This window comes from Anser cygnoides, chromosome 28 (genome assembly GCF_040182565.1).
Source record: "Anser cygnoides isolate HZ-2024a breed goose chromosome 28, Taihu_goose_T2T_genome, whole genome shotgun sequence".
Lineage (NCBI taxonomy): Eukaryota > Metazoa > Chordata > Aves > Anseriformes > Anatidae > Anser > Anser cygnoides.
The window spans coordinates 1,070,399-1,091,173 of NC_089900.1; the positions used below are offsets into that span (position 1 = coordinate 1,070,399).

The 20,775-nt window shown below is 51.8% G+C and overlaps 3 protein-coding genes across 3 annotated transcripts in view; 2 read left to right on the forward strand and 1 right to left on the reverse strand.

Moving 5' to 3' along the window:
- Positions 1-20,775, forward strand: part of LOC136787245 (ceramide synthase-like) — a 573,680-nt gene that overhangs the window by 51,999 nt on the left and 500,906 nt on the right. The gene's annotated exons all lie outside the window — the stretch shown is intronic.
- Positions 5,629-6,558, reverse strand: LOC136787253 (olfactory receptor 14C36-like). Its single transcript, XM_066984410.1, has one exon. It carries the CDS (start codon positions 6,556-6,558, stop codon positions 5,629-5,631), a length of 930 nt encoding a protein of 309 aa, XP_066840511.1.
- Positions 6,240-15,743, forward strand: LOC136787252 (olfactory receptor 6M1-like). Its single transcript, XM_066984409.1, has one exon. The coding sequence runs from the start codon at positions 13,446-13,448 to the stop codon at positions 14,394-14,396; it is 951 nt and encodes a 316-aa protein (XP_066840510.1). The 5' UTR covers positions 6,240-13,445; the 3' UTR covers positions 14,397-15,743.

A 20,775-nucleotide genomic window follows, 5' to 3' on the forward strand; every position in this document is an offset into this window, starting at 1 on the left:
CCGCTCAGTGTCCCCTGCTGTCCCCAGGGCTGTCCCCAGTGGGAGGCGGTGGCCGCCCCCCGGCTGGAGGCGGGGGTCCGGGCCCACGTCCTGCGGGCGCTCAACGGGGGGACCCGGCGCAGCTGCGGGGCTGGGGCCCCGCCAGGGGGGCGCGTCCACGCCTGGCGCCAGGAGCACGGCCCCTTCCGCACGGTCAGTGCCTGTCACCTCCCCGCTGTCACCCCCCTCCCCGCTGTCACCCCCGTGTCTTCTTGTCACCTCCCCGGGTCACCTTGTGTCACCCTCGGTGTGTCACCTGTTGTCACCCTGTGCCACCCCCGGGTGTCCCCTGGTGTGCCCCGTGTCACGGTGTCACCTCACAGGGTCCCCACGCGTGTCCCACACCACCCCCGGATGTCCTGTGTCACCCTGTGCCACTCCCAGGTGTCCCCTGCCATGTCCCACGGCACTGTGTCACTCTCCCAGTGTCCCCATGCGTGTCCCATGTCACCCTGTGCCACCCCTGGGTGTCCCCTGGTATGTCCCCATGTCACCCTGTGCCACCCCTGGGTGTCCCCTGGCATGCCCCGCGTCACCCCGTGCCAACCCACCGGGGCACCCAGTGTCCCTGCCACCCCCCCGCCCGGTGCTGTCCCCCGGGTGCCCCTGTCCCCACGGGTGCCCCTGTCCCCGCAGGTGGAGGACCTGGCGGCGGTGCCCGGCTTCTCGGCGGCGCAGGTGGCCACGCTGCTGCAGGTGAGCGGGGACGCGGGGCTGGGGGACAGCGGCCACGCAGGGGCCACGCGGGCGTGGCGGGGCGCCACGGCGGTGACGCGGTGCCCCTCTCCGCAGGCCAATGTCCCCGCTGCCCTGGGGACAGCCCCCGTCGTTGTCCCCCGGACCCCAATAAACAGCCGCGAACGCCGACCCCGCCTGGCTGCGTGCGCGTGGGGGCGGGGACAAGGGGAGGGGCTCCTGGAGGTGAGACAGAGGCGATTGGCCGGGTGGGGGGGGGGGGCTTCCTGTGCCCTCCTTCTCAAGGTGACCTCGTGCCACCCAGGTGGCCCCAAGCTCAGTAGGTGGCCCTGAGCTGCCAAGGAGGTGACTCCAAGGTTCCAAGATGACCCCAAGCCACAAAGGTGTCTCCAAGCCAAGGAGGTGACCCCAAGGTTCCATGGTGATACAAAGGAGGTGATCCCAGGGCACCAAGGTGTCCCCAAACCAAGGAGGTCACCCCGAGCAACCAAGATGTCCCCAAGCCAAGGAGGTGACCCCAAGCCACCAAGGTGGCCACCAAGGTGACCTCTGAGACAAGGAGGTGACCCCAAGCCACCAAGGTGTCCCCAAGCTGAGGGGGTGACCCCAAGGTTCCAAGGTAACACAGAGGAGGTGACCCCTGAGCCACCAAGGTGACCCCAAGCCAAGGAGGTGACCCTGAGCCACCAAGGAGATGACCCCAAGCCACCAAGGTGTCCCCAGGCTGAGGAGGTGACCCCAAGGTTCCAAGGTGATACAAAGGAGGTGATCCCAAGCCACCAAGGTGACCCCTGAGCCACCGAGGTGTCCCCAAACAAAGCAGGTGACCCTGAGTCACCAAAACCCAAAGCCAAGAAGGTGACCCCAAACCGCCAAGGAGGTGACCCCAAGCCACCAAGGTGTCCTCAAGCAAAGGAGGTGACCCCAAGCTTCCAAAGTAACACAAAGGAGGTGTCCCCAAGCCAAGGAGGTGGCCCTGAGCCACCAAGGTGTCCCCAGGTCAAGGAGGTAACCCCCGAGCCACCAAGGTGACCCCCAAGCCACCAAGATGACTCCAGCCAAGGAGGTGACCCCCAAGCCACCAGGGTGACCCCAGGCCACCCAGATGATGGTGAGCCACCAAGGTGTCCCCAAGCCATCAAGTTGGGCCCAACCACAAGATACTGAGGTAGCCCCAAGCCATCGTGACCACATGATGCTGAGATGAACCCAGGCCCCCAAGGTGACCCCCAAACTACCAAGGTGACCACAAGATATCAGGGTGACCCCTAAGTCACCAGGGTGACCTCAAGATATTAAGGTGACCCAAAGTCACCTAGATGACTCTGAGCCACCAAGGTGACCACAAGGTGAAGAGATGGTTCCAAGCCACCAAGGTGGACCACAAGAGATCAGGTTGACCATGAGCCACCAAGATGGCCTCTGGGCCACCAAGGTGACCACAAGATGAAGAGATGGCTCCGAGCCACCAAGAAGACCACAAGAGTCCAAGGTGACCACGAGCCACCAAGGTGACCACAGGAGACCAAGTTGACCAAGATGGTCTGTGAGCCACCAAGGTGACCCTCAAACCACTGAGGTGACCACAAGCCACCAAGGCGGCCACAAGATGAAGAGATGGCTCCAAGCCACCAAGGTGATCCTGAGCCACCAAGGTGACCCTCAAACTACCAAGGTGACCACGTGCCACCAAGTGACCGCAAGCCACCAAGATGACCAGAGCCATGGGACAGGTCCTTCGTGGCGCCTCAGCACAACCTCCACCCCACACCGCAGAGGGCTCTCCGCACCCAGAGGACCTCCTCTCCATCCTACGCTCACCTTGGTGCCCGCAGGCCGCTTCCTCCTGCAAGAGGACCCTTGAGGGACCAAGACTTGGGCATTGGAGCTCCTCCACCTTGCATTCGTGGTGGGGCTCCACCTCTCCCAGCACTCCCCCTGTGGTTCAAGAGCCTCCGTTCCTCGACTTGCCGTCGGGATCTCGTGCAGAAGACTTCACCCGTCGGGACCTTGTCATGCAGAAGACCTCGCCCTCCTTGGGAGGTCGCGGTGATGGTGGGACTCGATCTCCAAATCCTCCACCCGATTTTAGGATGCTGCGGTTCAGGATCTTGGCACCGGAGGGCTCCCGGACCTGCAGAATGCCCAAAGGAGCATCGCTCGTTTTTGGGATGTAGAGCGTAAATTCTTTCCTCTGCACTTCCACACAGCCTCTGCTTGTTGTTTTATTTCCTTTTCCCCCTTTCCCTTTTTAAAAATTATATAATTAATAATAATTTTCCCTTAATAACTATGTATTCCTTTAACAAAATTATCCTTACACGTACCCGTGAGCTGTTTCTTTCCTTTTCTTCTTCCCCTCCTCTTCTGAGGAGGGGCAGTGAGAGCGGTTGTGGCGGAGTTCAGCTGCCCGGCAAGGAAAAACCACCCCAAAATCCGCTGTGACTCTGGGGCAGGACGCGAGGGCGCGGTGCCCTGCGGCGACATCTCTGAGCGTCTCTCTCGAGCCATGAAGTATCTCCCAAGGGGACCGAAGCATCTCTCCGTGGAGAATTGCATCTCCCCAGGACATAAAAGCACTTGCCTGGAGCAACCACATTTCAGCTCTTTCTCCCCAGGGATCCCAAGGTTCTTTTTGGAGGACACGTGCACCTCCCCACGGCCCTCAAGCACGTGATTGGAGCACTGAAAGCTTCCTCTGCGAACCCATCGCCTCCTGAGGCGCTAAGACATCGCCCAGTGGCATACGAGCGTTACTTTGAAGAACCCAGCCCCTAAATAGAAAACCCAATCAACTCCTCGGAAGACCCAAGCACCTCTCTGGGCAACAAAGGCACCCAAAGTTCTCCCGCGAGTCGCCCCAGCATCTCTCTGCAGCGCAGAAGCACCTCCCTGGAGCACCCAAGCCTCTCACCAGAGAACCCAAGAACGTCCCCACCGCAATCCTACAGCTGAGCGGAGAACCCGAGCGCCTCCCCGGGGCTCCAGAACACCACCTGGGGCGGTTCTGGGCACCGCAGTACGAAAAGGACGTGAGACTGTTGGAGAGTGTCCAGAGGAGGGCGACGAAGATGGTGAAGGGCCTAGAGGGGCAGACGTATGAGGAGCGGCTGAGGTCACTTGGCCTTTTCAGCCTGGAGAAGAGGAGGCTGAGGGGAGACCTCATCGCAGCCTACAGCTTCCTCACACGGGGGAGCGAAGGGGAAGGCACCGATCTGTTCTCTTCAGAGATAGGACCCGAGGGAACGGTGTCAAGCTGCGGCAGGGGAGGTTCAGGCTGGACATCAGGAAGAGGTTCTTCACCGAGAGGGCGGTCGCCCGCTGGAACAGGCTCCCCAGGGAAGGAGTCACTGCACCAAGCCTGCCAGAGTTTAAGAAGCGTTTGGACTGTGCACTTAGTCACATGGTCTGAATTTTGGGGTAGACCTGTGCGGTGCCAGGAGCTGGACTCGAGGATCCTTATGGGTCCCTTCCAAGTGGGGATGTTCTATGATTTTATGATTCTAAGATCCTGAACTCCGCCATCTCACTGTCACTGCAGCCAAGACTGAAGGGCCTCATTATCGTGCAGTTCCTCCAAAATTGTCATGCAGTCCCACAGCTCGGCACCGCTGGGCCCGGTTTTGTCCCTGTCCCCCTTCAGATCCAGTTTAAAGCCCTGTCCATCAGCCCTGCTGACTCCTGGGCAAAGATCCCTCAAAGAAAGGTGCTCCCCATCAGGAGTCAGTAGGCTCAGTGTCACGTAGACCTCCCCACCATCAAGAAACCCAAAACTCTGTCAGTGGCACCAGCCTCGGCGCCACGTATTGATCTGCCCCTTCCTTTCAATATTGATCCCCGCCACTGGAAGGAAGGAGGAAACCACCACCCATGCACCTGATCCTATTCACCTCAAGTCCTCTGCTGTGCCTCGTCTCCCTCTTTCAGGATCCTCATTTCTACCTTCTCCCCCATGGCTTTTAAATTCCTGAGCAGCTCATCTTTGTAAGTACGGAGCCTCGCAGGGCTGAGGTGGTCAGGTGTACGGATTGATAAGGAAAGAGACAGAATGTGGGAGTGTTGATTGGGTTAAAAATAAGAAACGATTGGGTTAAAAAGAAAAGATTGGGTTAAAAAATAAAAGTTTGGGTTAAGAAGAAAAGATTGGGCTAAAAATAAGAAAGGAAAGGGGAACAATCAGCAAAACTGAGGCACAGAGCTGGCAAAACGAACATGGAGACAACGGCAAGGAGCAGAGCTCCCGGTCACATTGGTTGGTGGGTTATCAAAGTACCGGCGCTGCTCCCAGGAAGATCAACCTGGACTTAGCAGCTGGTAAGACTGTAAAGGCGGGTTGAAGAAACTCTCTGAGACTCAATTTGGAGTAGAAAGCAGAAATGTCATTAATTGTGGGGCCGGGCCCACAGGGGATTGCTCCACCTGGTGTGCGCGCCGAGTTGTTCAAGCTACAGAGGTTATATGCAGTCAGAGCATACATATCCATTAGATTTCCAAAAAATAATTAACACATTGGTACTGTTACTTCCTGGAACTCCTTAGAATATGTAAACGTCCCCGTTTATTTCTACTGGTGGTCTTTCGGGGTCTTCTGGTGGTCGTCGGTAGGCATCCTCACCGTGTTTGCTGGTGGAACCCAGTTCTTGCGCGTGCTCAGGTCTCGTTCTTTTTATCACCGTCGTTGGTTACACACCCAAGGCCACGCGCACAGCAGGAGTTCCTCACCTGATCTTCTGACACATCCTCCAGGCCTGGGTCATCTCGCCCTCATTCTGCGATACAAGCCCGTACATTCCTACAAATAAAGCTAATTAGTGAGTAAGGCAGCATCAGGGATACAAAGGTCCTAAAGTCTCTTCTGTCTGTGGTGAGTGGCCTGTTAGAATGATGGGCACCTCATTGATGCTGGAAGTGTGCGAACAGTTTCCTCACTGCATCCTTGAGCTCCTGGTTCCTCATGCTGTAGATGAGGGGGTTCACTGCTGGCGGCACCACCGAGTAGAGAACTGCCAGCACCAGGTCCGGGGATTGGGAGGAGTTGGAAGGGGGCTTCAGGTAGGCAAAGATGGCAGTGCTGATAAACAGGAAGACCACGGCCAGGTGAGGGAGGCACGTGGAAAAGGCTTTGTGCCGGCCCTGCTCAGAGGGCATCCTCAGCACGGCCCTGAAGATCTGCACGTAGGACAGCATGATGAAAGTGAAACAACCCCAGAATAAAGAAATACTACCCGTAAGTAACCCAACTTCCCTGAGATAGGCATCTGAGCAGGAGAGCTTGAGGATCTGGGGGATTTCACAGAAGAACTGGTCCACAGCATTGCCTCGGCAGAGGGGCAGGGAAAATGTATCAGCGGTGTGCAGCACAGCGTTGAAAAAACCACAGCTCCAGGCAGCTGCTGCCATCTGGGCACAAGCTCTGCTGCCCAGGAGGCTCCCGTAGTGCAGGGGCTTGCAGATGGCAATGTAGCGGTCATAGGCCATGATGGTGAGAACTGAAAATTCAGTTCCAATAAAGAAGACAAACAGAAAGACCTGTGCAACACATCCTGCATAGGAGATGGCCCTGGTGTCCCAGAGGGAATTGGCCATGGCTTTGGGGAGAGTGGTGGAGATGCAGCCCAGGTCTAGGAGGGCGAGGTTGAGGAGGAAGAAGTACATGGGGGTGTGGAGGCGGTGGTCGCAGGCTACGGCGGTGAGGATGAGGCCGTTGCCCAGGAGGGCAGCCAGGTAGATGCCCAGGAAGAGCGCGAAGTGCAGGAGCTGCAGCTCCCGCGTGTCTGCGAATGCCAGGAGGAGGAACTCGGTGATGGAGCTGCTGTTGGACATCTGATGCCTCTGCTGGTGGATGCTGCCAAAGCAGAAAAAAAACCAGACATTTGCAACAAGCTTCTCTGAGCAAAGCTCCCTTCATTCCTAAGCCCTCACATTGCATTTCTTTCCAGGAGGATCTTTGTGCATCTCCTTGGTTTGTGCTGGCTGAGTGTCCTGTACAGAAGGGGCACCTCTGCCCATCGGCTCCTGGTGGGTCATGTCTACTTCACAGCACCTTCTTCCACAGAGGAAGGTGGAAGGAGAGGTGCAGCACATCTGTCTATTTGCAAAGAGTTTTAGAGTTTAGTTTTAACCCTTGTGCCCAGCTGCTTGGTGCTTGCAGCATCCTCAGGTGCTGCACTCAGCGGTTACGCTGAAAAAGGAACCGTGCTGTTCTGGGAGAAGAGGGGAGCAGCTCAAGGAGCAGGTACGATCGCCGCCCGTTTAGCTGTGCAGGGTGTAATGAAGAGGCCACGACAAGGATGCTGATCCACAGGGGCTGCGCAAGGGCTCTCGGACAACACAAAGGTCCTCATCAACCCTCAGCATATAGCCTGCCCTGCAACAAGAACACAGAAATGAAGGCAGGCTCCTTCCCCCCACAGCTTCTCCCTGCAGCTCCCTGGGCAGGCTGAGTCCTCATCCACATTGCCCTGCTGCCGGGGACTCACCGTGTCCAGGCTCGTGCAGATTCTTCCCACGCCGTGAGCTCGGCCATCCTGCCGCTCTGCTCTCCTTGCCTCCCTTCTCTCCCCGTGCCAGCTGCAGGCAGTGCCCCCAGCCCTGCTGCGCCGTGCAGAGGAGTTGCCAGGAGCTCCCTCCTGCCCAGGGGTAGCACAGAACCAGCCCAAGGCCTCCCTTGCTCTGCCCCTCTGGGCTCCCTGCACATGTCCCTGGGGCTCCAGGGCTGACAGCAGGGTCCCTCTGGGGATTATGCTTTGAAGCATCTGAAGTAATCACCACTTGGCCTTCTTTAAACAACAGAGACTGATTCCAGCGGCATAGTTTGTCTTACCAGAGCGTGCTTTGTAAAGTGTACACGTTCCCTCTGGACACCCATGAAAAAAAAAAAAAAAAGGCCAGACAGGGGTTGTTTGTTGCCCTTGTTCAGGTCAGTGACTAGCTGATGCAATGCAGGCATCTCCTCTCGAGCTGGAGGCCTGCAGGCTAGGCAGGATTCAGCTCCCCCCGTGCACCCCCCACACCCACAGGAGCTGAGATTCCTCCTGGTTCAGTCCAGGCATGCAAATGTGCCTGCATGGGAGCTGCTGCTCTGAGCCCCTGCTCTTTATTCCGTGGGGAGACGCAAACACTCGGTGACTCCAAGATAACTGCTAGTTTTTGTGAGCTGTAATGGAAACCCTCTGAGCGTACTTACAGCCTTCCTTATTATTGACTGTGGGCCAGAGATCAGGGAATCACAGAATGGCTCAGGTTGGAAGATCATCTAACTCCAACCCCCCTGCCATAGGTGGGGATGCCACCCACTGGATCAGGTTGGCCAAGGCTCCATCTAACCTGGCCTTGAACACCTCCAGGAATGGGGCATCCACAGCTTCTCTGGGCAACCCGTTCCAGTGCCTCACTACCCTTAGAGGGAAGCATTTCTTCCTAATGTCTAATCTAAATCTATCTTCTTTTAGTTTATGACCTTTCCCCCTTGTCCTATCATTATCTACTTGAGTAAAGAGTCTTTCTCCGTCCTTTTTATAAGACCCCTTTAAATACTGAAAGGCTGCAGTAAGGTCTACCTGGAGCCTTCTCTTCTCTAGACTAAACAGCCCCACCTCTTTCATCCTCTCTTCACAGGAGAGACGCTCCAGCCCTCTGATCATCTTTGTGGCCCACTTCTGGACCTGCTTTAATAGGTCAATAGTGAAAACACCGGTCCCAAGACAGACCCCTGAGGGACACCGCTCATCACTGGCCTCCACCTGGGCATAGAACCAGTGACTGCTACTCTCTGCGTGCAGCCATTGAGCCAATTCCTTATCTGCCGGATGGTCCACCCTTCAAATCCACATCTTTCCAATTTAGAGATTAGGATGTTGTGTGGGACTGTGTCAAAGGCCTTACTGAAGCCCAAGTAGATGACATTGGTCAGTCTTCCCTTGTCGACTGATGCAGTCACTCCATAAGAGAAGGCCACCAGGCTGGTCAGGCAGGATTTGCCCTTGGTGAAGCCATGCTGGCTGTCCCGGATCACCTCCTTGTCCTGCGTGTGCCTTAACGTTGCCTTCAGGATTCGTTTCATGATCTTGCCAGGCACAGAGGTGAGGCTCGCTGGTTTCTAGTTCCCTGGGTCCTCCTTTCTTCCCTTTTTAAAAACGGGAGTGATGTTTCCCTTTTTCCAGTCACCAGGGACTTCATCTGACTGCCAGGACTTTTCAAATACGGTGGAGAGTGGCTTGGCGACTACATCAGCCAATTCCCTCAGGACCCTGCGATGCATGTTCTCAGGCCCCATAGACTTCTAGTTGCTAAGTTGTGTCAGGAGGTCCCAAACTTGGTCTCTGCTTGCAGGGTACATGGCCCTGTTTCCACTGTCTGTGCATTTCCTCCTTTTGCCTAAGTTTGACCAGCAGGTCCTTGTTCAGCCGTGCCCGTTTCCTGCCTTCCCTGCTTGATTTATTGCGTATGGGAACAGAGAGCTCTTGCGCTCCAAAGAAAATACCCTTAAAGAGCTGCCAGCTCTGATCAGATCCTGTCCCTAAGGACCGTGTCCCATGGGATCTCACCTACTAATTCTCTGAACAGCTGGAAGTTGGCTCTCCTCAAGTTCAGGGTCCTGACTTTGCTCTTAGCAGGGCCCATATCCCTCGAGATCACCAACTCAACCACGGCACGGTCACTGCAACCCAGGCTTCCTCCAATCTTAACCTCTTTAATGAGATCTTCCACACTGGTGAGCACCAGGTCCGGTAACGCTTCTCCTCTGCTTGGTTTGCCTAATACCTGGACGTGGAATTTGTCCTCACTGTACTCCAGGAGTCTCCTGGATTGCTTACACGTGGCTTTCCCAGAAAACATTCGGGTGGTTGAAATCCCCCAGGGGGATGAGAGCCTGTGAGCGCGATGCTTCTTGTAGCTGGAGCAAGAAGGCCTCATCGACAGACTCCTCTTGATCAGGCAGCCTGCAGTAGACCCTGACCACAAGATGTCCTTTGTTGGTCTGGTCCTTAATTTTTACCCACAGCCTCTCAACCTGCTCTTGGCTGTTTCTCAAAGGGAATTCTTTGACCACTGTGAATAAAAGTGAAATATCCTTGTGAAAAAGTGGATATCCTTGACCAAATTGAATATCCTTGACCACCCAAAATTAGACCAGACGTGTATACTTAGGGCAAACTAAGTTAAGACAAGTACATATCCCCGCGTATGAACGTTATTTAATCCAAGGGGTCTCATTTTAATGGCATAAGAAAGGTGTCTAGGGCTTTGTCAGGTGCCCAGCACAATTGCCTACAGCTGGGATATACCACATATGATATCCAGGAAAGCCATAACTTTCCTGAGCTGGGTTTAAGAGAGACACCCCGGAGCCCTGCAAATATGTCAGAAAATGGTTTAACTTGAAAGGAGCCTCTGGGCGTCGTCTTGTCCACCCCCCCCGGGCAAGCAGGGCTACCCAGATGCGCTTGTCCAGGATCATGTCCAGACATCTTTTGAATATCTCCAAGGAGGGAGACTCCACAACCTCTCTGGACAACCCGTGCCAGTTCTCAGTCACCCACAGAGTAAAGAATGTTCTGATGTTCAGAGGGAACCTCCTGCGTCTTGTTCTGCCGCTGGGCACCACTGGAAAAAGCACGGCTCCATCCTCTTTGCACCCTGCCTTCAGGTATTTCTATATGAGATCTCCCTGAGCCTTTTCTTCTCTACACTAAGCAGTTCCAGCTCTCTCAGCCTTTCCTCATAGGAGAGATGCTCCAGTCCTGTCATTATTTTTGTGGTCCTTCCTGGGACTCTTTCCAGTATGTCCCATGTCTCTTTTGTAACGGGGAGCCAAACGCTGGACACAGCATTCCAACTGAGGTCTTACTAGACTTGAGGGGGAAAGTTTATTTCCTTCCCCTGCTGGCAACACTCCCGATGCATCCACAAAGACCTGTTGTGGTTTAACCTTGGTGGAAAGCAAAGCACGACACAGACACTCACTCCCCTGCAGTTGGATGAGGTAGAGAATCAAAAGGGCCACAGGTTTTAACATTGCAGTGAACTCCTCCCTTTGCCCCTGCTCCGGTGCTGGCTTATTAAGAGGCCTCCCTCCCCTTGGGGTGTGCCTGCTCTGGTGTGGCCTTATCCATGAGGCACAGTTCCTTCAGCGGTGTACTTGCTGCAGCGTGCACTTATCCATGGCCACAGTCACTTCATGTCACCTCACCTGCTCCTCTGTGGCCTTATTCATAGACTCACAGACTCACAGACTCAAAGACTCATAGACTCGTAGACGTAGACTTGTAGACTCAGACTCATTGTTAGTAGATGCATAGACTCCTAGTAGACTCATAGTAGACTCAAAGACTCATCGACTCATCGACTCAGAGACTCATAGCCCTTCAGGGATGTACCTTCTGCATTGTGGACATATCCACAGATGCAGACCCTTTGGGGTATCCGTGCTCCCACGTAGATTCATCCACAGGCCACAGTCCCTCAAGCTGACACTGGACTTCCAGCCTGTTCAGTACAGCAGCACAGGGACAGCAGTAATGGCCATCACCAGCCCGAGGACACGGCCACAGCTCCAACACAGTTTTTCTGTGCTAACATAACTAAGAGGACTGGAGCCACCCATTCCCAAAGAACAGTGCCCCATAGGAAGAACTGCACGCGGTCTGTGGGATGCTCATGTTGGATCAGTTCGGGAAGGACTTCTCTGGGAGGGACCCCATGCTGGAGTAAGGGAAGAGAGTGAGGATGAAGGCTTATCATCAACGAAGCAGTATGGACTGACCGCATTCCCCATTCCTCTGCATTGCTTGGGAGGAGAAGGTAGAAGAGGGTAGATGGGAGGAAGGTGGTTTTTGGTTTGCCTTTGGTTCTCACTGCTCCAGTCTGTTATCAATAGGCAATAAATTACATTAATCTCCCATAAGGTGAGCCTGTTTTGCCTGTTACGGTACTATGAGTACGAGTGATCTCCCTGTCTTTATCTCAACCCATGAGTCTTTATTTTTTATTTTATTTTTTTTGGTATTTTCTCCCCCTTCTGAGGAGGGTGAGTAAGCGAATGGCATGGTGGTGCTTAGCTACCTACCAGTGTTAAACCACTACACACAAATAGAAAACATAGCTTCTTGGGAACTATGAAGATGAAAATTAACTCTATCCCAGCCAAAACCAGTACACCCCTCTGTTGCGTCAGTTTATCCCCTCCAGTCCCCTTGGCAACGTTCACCCAGGGTAATTCTGCAAGATTGTCCTACCAGACCCATACACTCCAATGCCCTACGGGCTGTCCTGCAACAAACCGGGACACACAGCCTCAGCCTCAGCATCACTTAGTTAGAGCCCTTATTTCAGGTGTTCCGAGGGTAACAAAATGAAACAAAACACACAAATATGCACACACACACTTGTTACTGGGTATGAGTGAACTAGGACTGCTCAAGACAGCACCATGAGCCCTGAAGGACATCCGCCTGAACAGTTTTTCAGGGTTAATGTGATTTAATATGATCCATCTGAACTGGGGGAACTGCCTCTTCAATGAAAATGTCTATCCAGAGAGGCATTAACATTCCTAGTCCTCAGCTAGCTCTGTCCTAAACCAGGAAGATGAACTGGATCCTGGAATTCCCCGTGAGTGTGCGCTTTTGTGCTAGTTAAAAAAACAAGACATTCACCCTGCAAAGTCCCTTGGACAAAGTGGTTGGAATCTGCCCATTGCCGTTGTATCTCTGAAGGATGGGTGCAAATATTTGTGAAGAGGGGAATTATTTTATCATTTCCTTTGGAATTTCTCAGACAGTCTATCAAGTATTCTTGTCCCATTGTGAAATGTGTCCTCTTCACAAAACAGAGAAAAAAATAATGATATAATCACTTCTGCCCCACTCCTGAACATTACTTTTGGGGCTTCCTTCCCTGAGAGGCTTCAAACATTAATCGTTTAGGCTTTTTTGCCATGACTAATCTAATTCCCACAGGAATCTGCAGCCAGGACTTACGCAGACCGTAGAAAACATTGCTCCATTCTCACAGGATGGAGTACAGCTTGTCAGACCTGAAGGAGAGCCACGGTTATATTGGCAATGAGAGTGTGAGCCCCTTTTTATTCTGATACTCCAAGCCCCATCACCCTGCACCTGCATTTGCTCCTCCGTGTTTCTCATGCTGGGTGCTGTGCAATAAGTAACTCAGCTAAAGAGTGAGTTCTGCTGCTGTTACAACAGAAACCAGGAACGCGGGATCGTCTTTTCCTCTCTCTCTCAGTCTGTCTCTGTATTTTGCCCCTCGGTTTCCAGAACGGAACCGCTCATCGGGAATTCAGGCACAACAGCTTTCAGGAAGGCACCCAAACTAAATACGTAGGATGTCCTTCGTGATGAAGGCAACCATGAAGCAACCAATGTCTAAGCAAGGGCATTTCCCTTGCAAATGCAATGTTTTGCCACTTTGAGCATGCGTAACCGAAAATACAGCTGTAGGAAATGCGGGGTGAAAATAACTAGTCATATGTTGATGTTTGATGGTAATTTTGACTGACGGTAACAGAGACACTGAAGCAGCTTGGCAGCAAGGACTTGTCTGCTCAGTCCTTTTTAAGCGAAAAGCTGTAACAAGTATCGGTGACTGCTAAATGGGGAGGAATGGAGACGTGACTGTTAAGAAAAGATCTTTATTTAAAATGACTCAACTGAATTTTCGAAGAGCTGACAGAGGACGTGTGGGGAACAATGGGGAATACCACAACTGTGACAGAGTTCATCCTGGTGGGATTTCCTAACAGCCTTGAGGTAGAGATTGTCTTCTTCGTGGTGTTCCTGCTTGTTTATTTAGTCACTGTCCTGGCAAATGCTCTTATCATTGTACTTGTATATGTAGACTGCAATCTCCATTCTCCCATGTACTACTTCCTCAGTAATTTCTCCTTCATTGAGATCTCCACAACCTCCACTGTGGTGCCGAAAATGCTGGCAAATGTTCTATCAGAGAAGAAAACCATCTCCTTTGCGGGCTGCTTTAGCCAGCTCTACTTTTACTTCTTCCTTGTTGCAGCCGAGTTCATCCTCTTTGCCATCATGTCCTACGACCGGTATGTGGCAATATGCCACCCCCTGAGGTATCCCACCGTCATGACAGCAAGGGTGTGCAACCAGCTCGTCCTCTCTGCGTGGGTGGGTGGCTTGGTCATGATCCTGCCATCAGTGGTCCTCAGAGCCAGGCTGCCCTACTGTGGTCCCAATGTCATTGACCACTACTTCTGTGACAGCGCGCCTCTCCTGCACCTCGCTTGTACAGATGTTTGGTTTGTCGAGCTGAATGATTTGGTGGTGTCTTTGGTCCTGCTCCTTGGTTCCCTGGAACTGACTGCAGCATCCTACGTCTGGATCATTTCAACCATACTCTGGATCCCATCTAACCAGGGCAGACAGAAAGCATCTGCCACTTGTGCTTCACATTTCATTGTGGTTTCCCTGGGCTTTGGTATCTCCATCTTTATCTATCTCAGGCCACCCCAGATGAACTCTGTGCACCTCAACAAAATCCTCTCCGTTCTCTCCAGCATTGTCACACCTCTTTTAAACCCTTTCATATTCAGTCTAAGGAATGAGCAGATGAAGGAAGCCTTGAAACGTGCTTTGTGCAAGCTCCTGGGGGTGACTAAGCAGGTGGGAAAACCATGAGTATGGACCATAGTCCAAACCATGAGTCACTCCTGGAAAAATCTCCCCAGGACATTTTTGTTCAAGTCTCTTCATTTTTTCTGACAGACTGTTGGAGACCGTATCTTGCTTTTACTTTCTTAAATGCAGGATTATAGTGGGGAAAAAAAAAATAAGGCAGCTTTATTCTACTGGATACGAACACCTCCATCAATATAATGCTTAGCCTTTGGAGTGAATGTTGTGCCTGATGCAGAGCAGATGGGGGACTCTCAAGAAGTAAATGGAGAAAAAGAAGAAAGTGTTAAAGAGACAAGGAAAAGAGCTGGAGAAACTGAATATCCTACTGGAAGAACTCTGAGCTGTGAAAACAACATCACGAACACAGCCTGCCTTGCTACACAAACTAATCCTGAGATGAAAAACAGACAGGAGCTCTGAAAGCATAGCTGCCAAGAAGAGAAAAATATCTCCATTAATAAATAAAAAGACCAAACTCCAAAGATACAGTGGCTTCAAGTACCAAAATTACTGCAGAAATAATCCAAACTAGAAATGCTCAGCGAGGTGGTAAAGATATTACATTAAAAAATAGTAATAATAAAATAAAAGGAATGGTTCAATCTTAAGTAATTTGTGACTAACTTAAAGTAATCTTAAGTGATTTCATATCTGATAGACAAGTTTTTGAGACATTTTCCAAACCCACAATAACCTAATGGCCTTTGTAGTTCTTTTGGGAGCTTGGGGGTGGTTTTGGTTGGTTGGTTTTGTATGGTTTTTCTTTCTTGTTTGTCTATTTGTTTGTTTTTAAAGCTGTTTTCCAAGTGATACTCTAAAGGACTGAGAGGATCCGTGCTGAATGAGTAATCACATATTCACAGATTCTTACTATAGCTGAGGTTGGAAGGGGAACCTTGGAGACTGTGTTGTCCAATCTCCCTGATCAAGCAGAGTCAGCTAGAGCAGGTGTGGTGGTTTTACCCAGCTGGGCAGCTGAACTCCACCACAGCTGCTCTCTCACTCCCCCTCCTCAAAGGGAAAGGGGGAGAAAATATGATGAAAAGGGCTCAAGGGTTGAGATAAGGACAGGGATATCGCAGCAATTACTGCCATGGGCAAAACAGACTCAGCATAGGGAGATTAATATAATTTCTTACCTATTACTAACAGGCTAGGGCAGTGAGAAACTAAAAGAAAACTAAAAAGCACCTTCCAACAATCCACCCTCTTCTACCTCTATCCCCCAAACAGTGCAGGGGAATGGGAAATAGGGGCTGTGGTCAGTCCCTGACGCTTGATCTGACCTTGGGATCTGCAGGGCTGGGTCTCACTCCTCTCTCTCCCAAACTGCTGTTGTGCAGGAGGTTTTTGTTGTTGTTGTTTTGTTTTACCCCTTTTCTTAGATCTGCTCTCACAGAGGTGCAAGCAACATCGTTTTTTGGCTCTGATCTGCCCAGCGGTGGGTCCCTTTGGAGCCAGCTGAAATTGGCCCTTATCTAACATGGGGCAGCTTCTGCATTCTTGTCACAGAAGCCATCCCTGCAGTCCTCCGCTACAAAAAAACCTTGCCATGTAAACCCACTACACAGACGTCAGTGAAAATAAGGAAATGCAAGTATTAGAGCAAGGTGGAGAAGTGAGGTGGGTGCCTACAGCCTGCAGGGAAAAGGGGGAAGGGATAGGACAGGGCAGGACCTATGGTGGTGAAGACCGAGAGCACTGGCAAGGCTGGAAGGCCCCAGCAGAACCAAGGGCTTTGTCCCCCTGCCTATGGCAGCTGTCTGCTACTGAGGCTCATGAGGAGACCTGCTGTGCTCATGACACTGGGGCCTTGTTGCCTCCTTGCAACCCAGTGGGGAGGCCAGGAGGTGTCATAGCATTGTCCTTCACACAGCATCACACACCCCACATCCCACTGCCCCAGGAAGAGCCCTGAGCCATGGGTGAGGGTCAGGGCCTCCCTTCCCAGGGGCTGTGGACAAGGCTTGGCCTTTGTGCTTCACCAAACAAACCAAGGCCTTTACCGAGCATCAGTCTCCTGCCCAGTGCCTTTGCCTACCTGCAATCATGGCCTCCAATTGTCTGCTCTAACAAGTCCCTGGGGAGGCTTTGTCAGTAATGACCCTCACTGGGGCCCATTAATACTCCCACACACTTCAAAGTCTCCTTCTGACTTTAACTTCTCCTGCAGTTACATCATTCTCCTCTCACTACCCGAGGTTCATGGACTCAGCTCCAAATGCACCATGGGGCTCATTACCATTCAGCCATTTTCATCCAGTCTTCCAGACTTGTACAGTTAATTAGTGAGGTTTGAAGAGTGCAGTTAAAGAGGAAGTTTTCTATGAGCACTTTACAGAAAGCATTTTCTTTATTTAAGATTAGTTTCCATTAATCTTGAGTTTTCATAAGAAGTGACAGAATCATTCTCTAGTTGACGTGGATCCAATGTGCCTCCTAAGGAGGTCTGGATGTGTAGGAAAAGCAGCCCCCTGCAGTCCCAGACTCTATGGACAACCTTGCTGCTCAGCTCCCCATCCCCACCACTTCTCTCATCAGCCACCTGGGACTTGCATCACTTTTCCTTACACAGGGCTTCTCCACTGAAGTCTGCAGCTGGATGTGACAGCTTTTTTGCACTAACTCCTGCCTCCTTTCCTCAGACATCTGTCTGCACACAGTTTTTTGTTGTTATTTTGGTGTGTGGCTGTCTTTGTTTTCAGTATTTATAAAAATATATATATAAAAGAAACAAACACCAACAAAAGGAAAAGAAACAAACAGAAACCAGAGCCCACAACAGTGAGCCAACTCCAAGTTGCCTCCAATGAGGTGCAGCATCCACAAGGGATGACTGTACAAGTAATTTTTGACACAGAGTGATAGGAAATGGTAAAAGAGAAATACAGCTACAGAGTTGGCTACAGGGATGATGAGAGGGACTGATGAAACACAGGCAAACTCAACCTCCCCGAAATCCCTAGAAGCAACAGGGTATATGAGAAGTATCTGAATGACCAAAGAGCAAGAGCAAGTGGAGGGGAACTCTGCAGAACAATGGAAATTGCACATGTCCACACATTCTGCTGGAAAAGTGACTTCCAGCATGGTCTGTTTCATAAGGCCAGGTGGAAATGCCTCAAAGACTGAGAAGATGAAGTGCAGTGCATAAGAGAAATTCTGGCAACGCAAGTACAAGGGAAGATCAATATTTTTCTCTCGCTGTAATACGCATCCTGAAATATGATAATTTTGATGTCATGGGACACCTCTCACATTGTATTAGAATTGTTCAGTCATTTCAGCTGACTGTAATGTGCTGATTGAGGTGAAATGTTTGAACTGCTTTAAAAACAAGTAGATAATACTCAGGCCTACAGCAATAAAATGACAATTTTCTGTCCTGCGTGGAGCCCTGATGCCACAAAACCCTCCCTGCCCAGGACTGTTCATGCCACCCCTCACTCCTGGCACAGAGAAAATCTGTGACTTGTCGAACTCTCCTGCCTGTTAGAGCAGAAAAAACAGAGTTAAAAAGATTCCCTGAAATGCTCCATCTTTGAATGGGTAAATTTGTGCCAATCATATCTGTATTATCTGCCTTTCTTGGTGGAAATATTCACATTTTCTGTCTGTATAGTGATGTATATATTTGTACAGCCACAGCTGTAACCCTTCCAGGGAGGGCGGGTTTGAGGCCTGTCCTGGGGCTGGGCCTTTTTCAAGAAAAAGATGGGAGCGAAGGCACCTGGGATACAGCAGTCCCTCACCGCACCTGAACTTGGCTGAACAACAGCCAGCCTTTGCTGTTGTCCGAGTAGGATGTGTTATACGGAGGGAATTGCAGCCCCGCACATCCCACGGGGCTCTGTGCTTTGAGGAGGCCTCAGCACCATCCCCCTGTCTGCCATGCGGGAGGCAGAGGTGGTACACGAGGGAATGGCAAACATACCCTCAGCACGTCATGGTGAGGGAGAGGAGTAGGGCATGCGCTGCAGATGAAGAGGAGAGTGGGGAGAACCGTCTGGGACAGACGCAGCGTGCTCTTGAAGGCTGCCGCAGCCTCCCCACGGCCCATGGCCATGGTTCCCCCCCCTGCCATCACCCCACCCCCACTCCCCCCCTGGCTGTTTTCCAGGTCAGCGTGGATCATCCCACAGCCTCAACAGAACGTATGGGTGACCATGGCTAATGCCACAGGCCAGGATATTATGTGCCTGAGACTTGCTGCACCGCAGCACCCCTTTTGCATCTGTCGGGTCGGAGCGCTGCTGAGACGGGAACACCTAGCCCGCTTATGTGACCAAGCCATGGCCTGAGAGCCACGCTGCGAGGCCTGGAGCGACTCCTGGAATGGTTGGTTATCCAGAGCTGGGCAGACACCAAGCCTCCCATCCCAAGAATTGAGCCTCCTGGGCTCGTTGTCAGCGACCTACTGCGCATTTTTCACCTATACAGGGAAAAACAACTCAGTGTCATGGTGGGTGAATAGTACGGAACCCAGTTTGGCTAGTGCTCGAGCGTTAACCACCCTGAATCGCCTAGCGTGCTGACTAAGTAAATTTAGTGATGCCACTAGTGCTGCGCTACCTGGCTTGCTGCTTGACGTAAATGTTAATAAGGCATGCTACGCTACAAAATAGAGCTGGGATTGATTTTTGTTACTTGTCCATGGTCATGGTTGCGAGGACTTTGCAGGTATGTCTTATATGAACCCGAGTGATCATTCCCACTTGGTACACGTGAAGATACAGGAATTACAAGAATTAACCAAACAGCTGAAGACAAATGATAGCAGGACCCCATTTGGAGACTGGACATGAGGGTGGCCGTGGCTACAAAACTACTGTTATTTGGTTGCTTATTATGTGTAATTTTTCCTGTGCATTGCATTCTGTCTTCCATGTCTATTGTCCCTGGTGCGGTCAGTAAGAGCTTGACTCAGCCCTGATCGTGCACTGCCATGTGCGGTGCCTTGGCAGCATGGCTGTGGGACCACGCGTGGGGCAGTGGGGCGATAAGGTCTCCCTTGAGCCTCCTAGGAGGAATGCAGGAACATTTACCAAGCAGCCAGGGATCAAGTTCAGAAAGCTAAGCCCCACTAGAATTGACTCTTGTCAGGAGCGTCAGGGGCAACAGGAAGGGCTTCTACAGGTATATTGGTGATAAAAGCAAGACTAGGGAAAACGTGGACCCTCTGCTGAAGGAAATGGGAGACCTGGTTACCTGGTACACGGAGGAGGCTGGGGTAGTCAATGACTTTTTTGCTTCAGTCTTCACTGTCAAGTGCTCTAGCCACACTAGCCAATTCACAGAATACAAAGGAACAGACTGGGAGAATGAGGTACTGCAGAGCCTCCTGGGAACTATTCCAAGGCACGTGGAAAACAAAGAGGTGCTTGGTGACAGTCAGCGTGGCTCCAGTAAGGGCAGATCATGCCTGAAAAATCTGGTGGCCTTCTACAGCAGGGTTACAGCACTGGTGGATAGGGGAAGAGCAGCTGCCGTCATCTACCTGGACTTCTGCAAGGCATTTGACACTGTCCTGCATGACATCCTTGTCTCCAAATTAGAGTCGTGGATATGATGGATGAGCAACTCCATGGGCAAGGAATTGGCTGGATGGTTGCACTCAGAGAGTTGTGGTCAACGGCTTCGTGCCCAAGTGGAGATCAGTGATGAGTCGTGTCCCTCAGGAGTCAGTATGGGGCCGGCATTATTTAATATATTTGTCAGCGACATGGACGGTAGATTGAGTGCACTCTCAGCACGTTTGCTGATGACTCTAAGCTGTGTGGCACGGTCGACACGCTGGAGGGAAGGGATGCCATCCAGGGGGACCTGCACAGGCTTGAGAGGTGGGCCAATGCAAACCTCGTGAGGTTCAACAAGGCCAAGTGGAAGGTCCTGCACCTGGATCAGGGCAATCCTAAGCACAAATCCAGGCTGGGTGGAGAATGGGTTGAGAGCAGCCCTGAGAAGGGCCTGGGAGCATTGGTGGGTGAGAGACTCCGCATGAACTGGCAATGTGCACATGCCATAAAAAAAAAGAAAGCCAGCCGTATCGCGGGCTGCATCAAAAGAAGTGTGGCCACGAGGCTGATCAGAGGGTTGTCCCACGAAGACAGGCTGGGAGAGTTGTTCAGTCTAGAGAAGAGAAGGCTCTGGGCAGACCTCATTGCAGCCTTCCAGTACCAAAAGGGGGCCTCCAAGAAAGCTGCGCAGGGACTCTTTCTCAGGGGGTGTAGTGATAGGACAAGGACTAGTGGTTTTAAACTAAAAAGGAGTAGATTTGGAGTAGATATAGGGCTACTCGGCTCCACCAGGTCTAAATCTCTGAACGTTAAGGCTACTTCTTTGCAACTGTGCATTTCCCGTCTCTACCTGATTCTTCAGG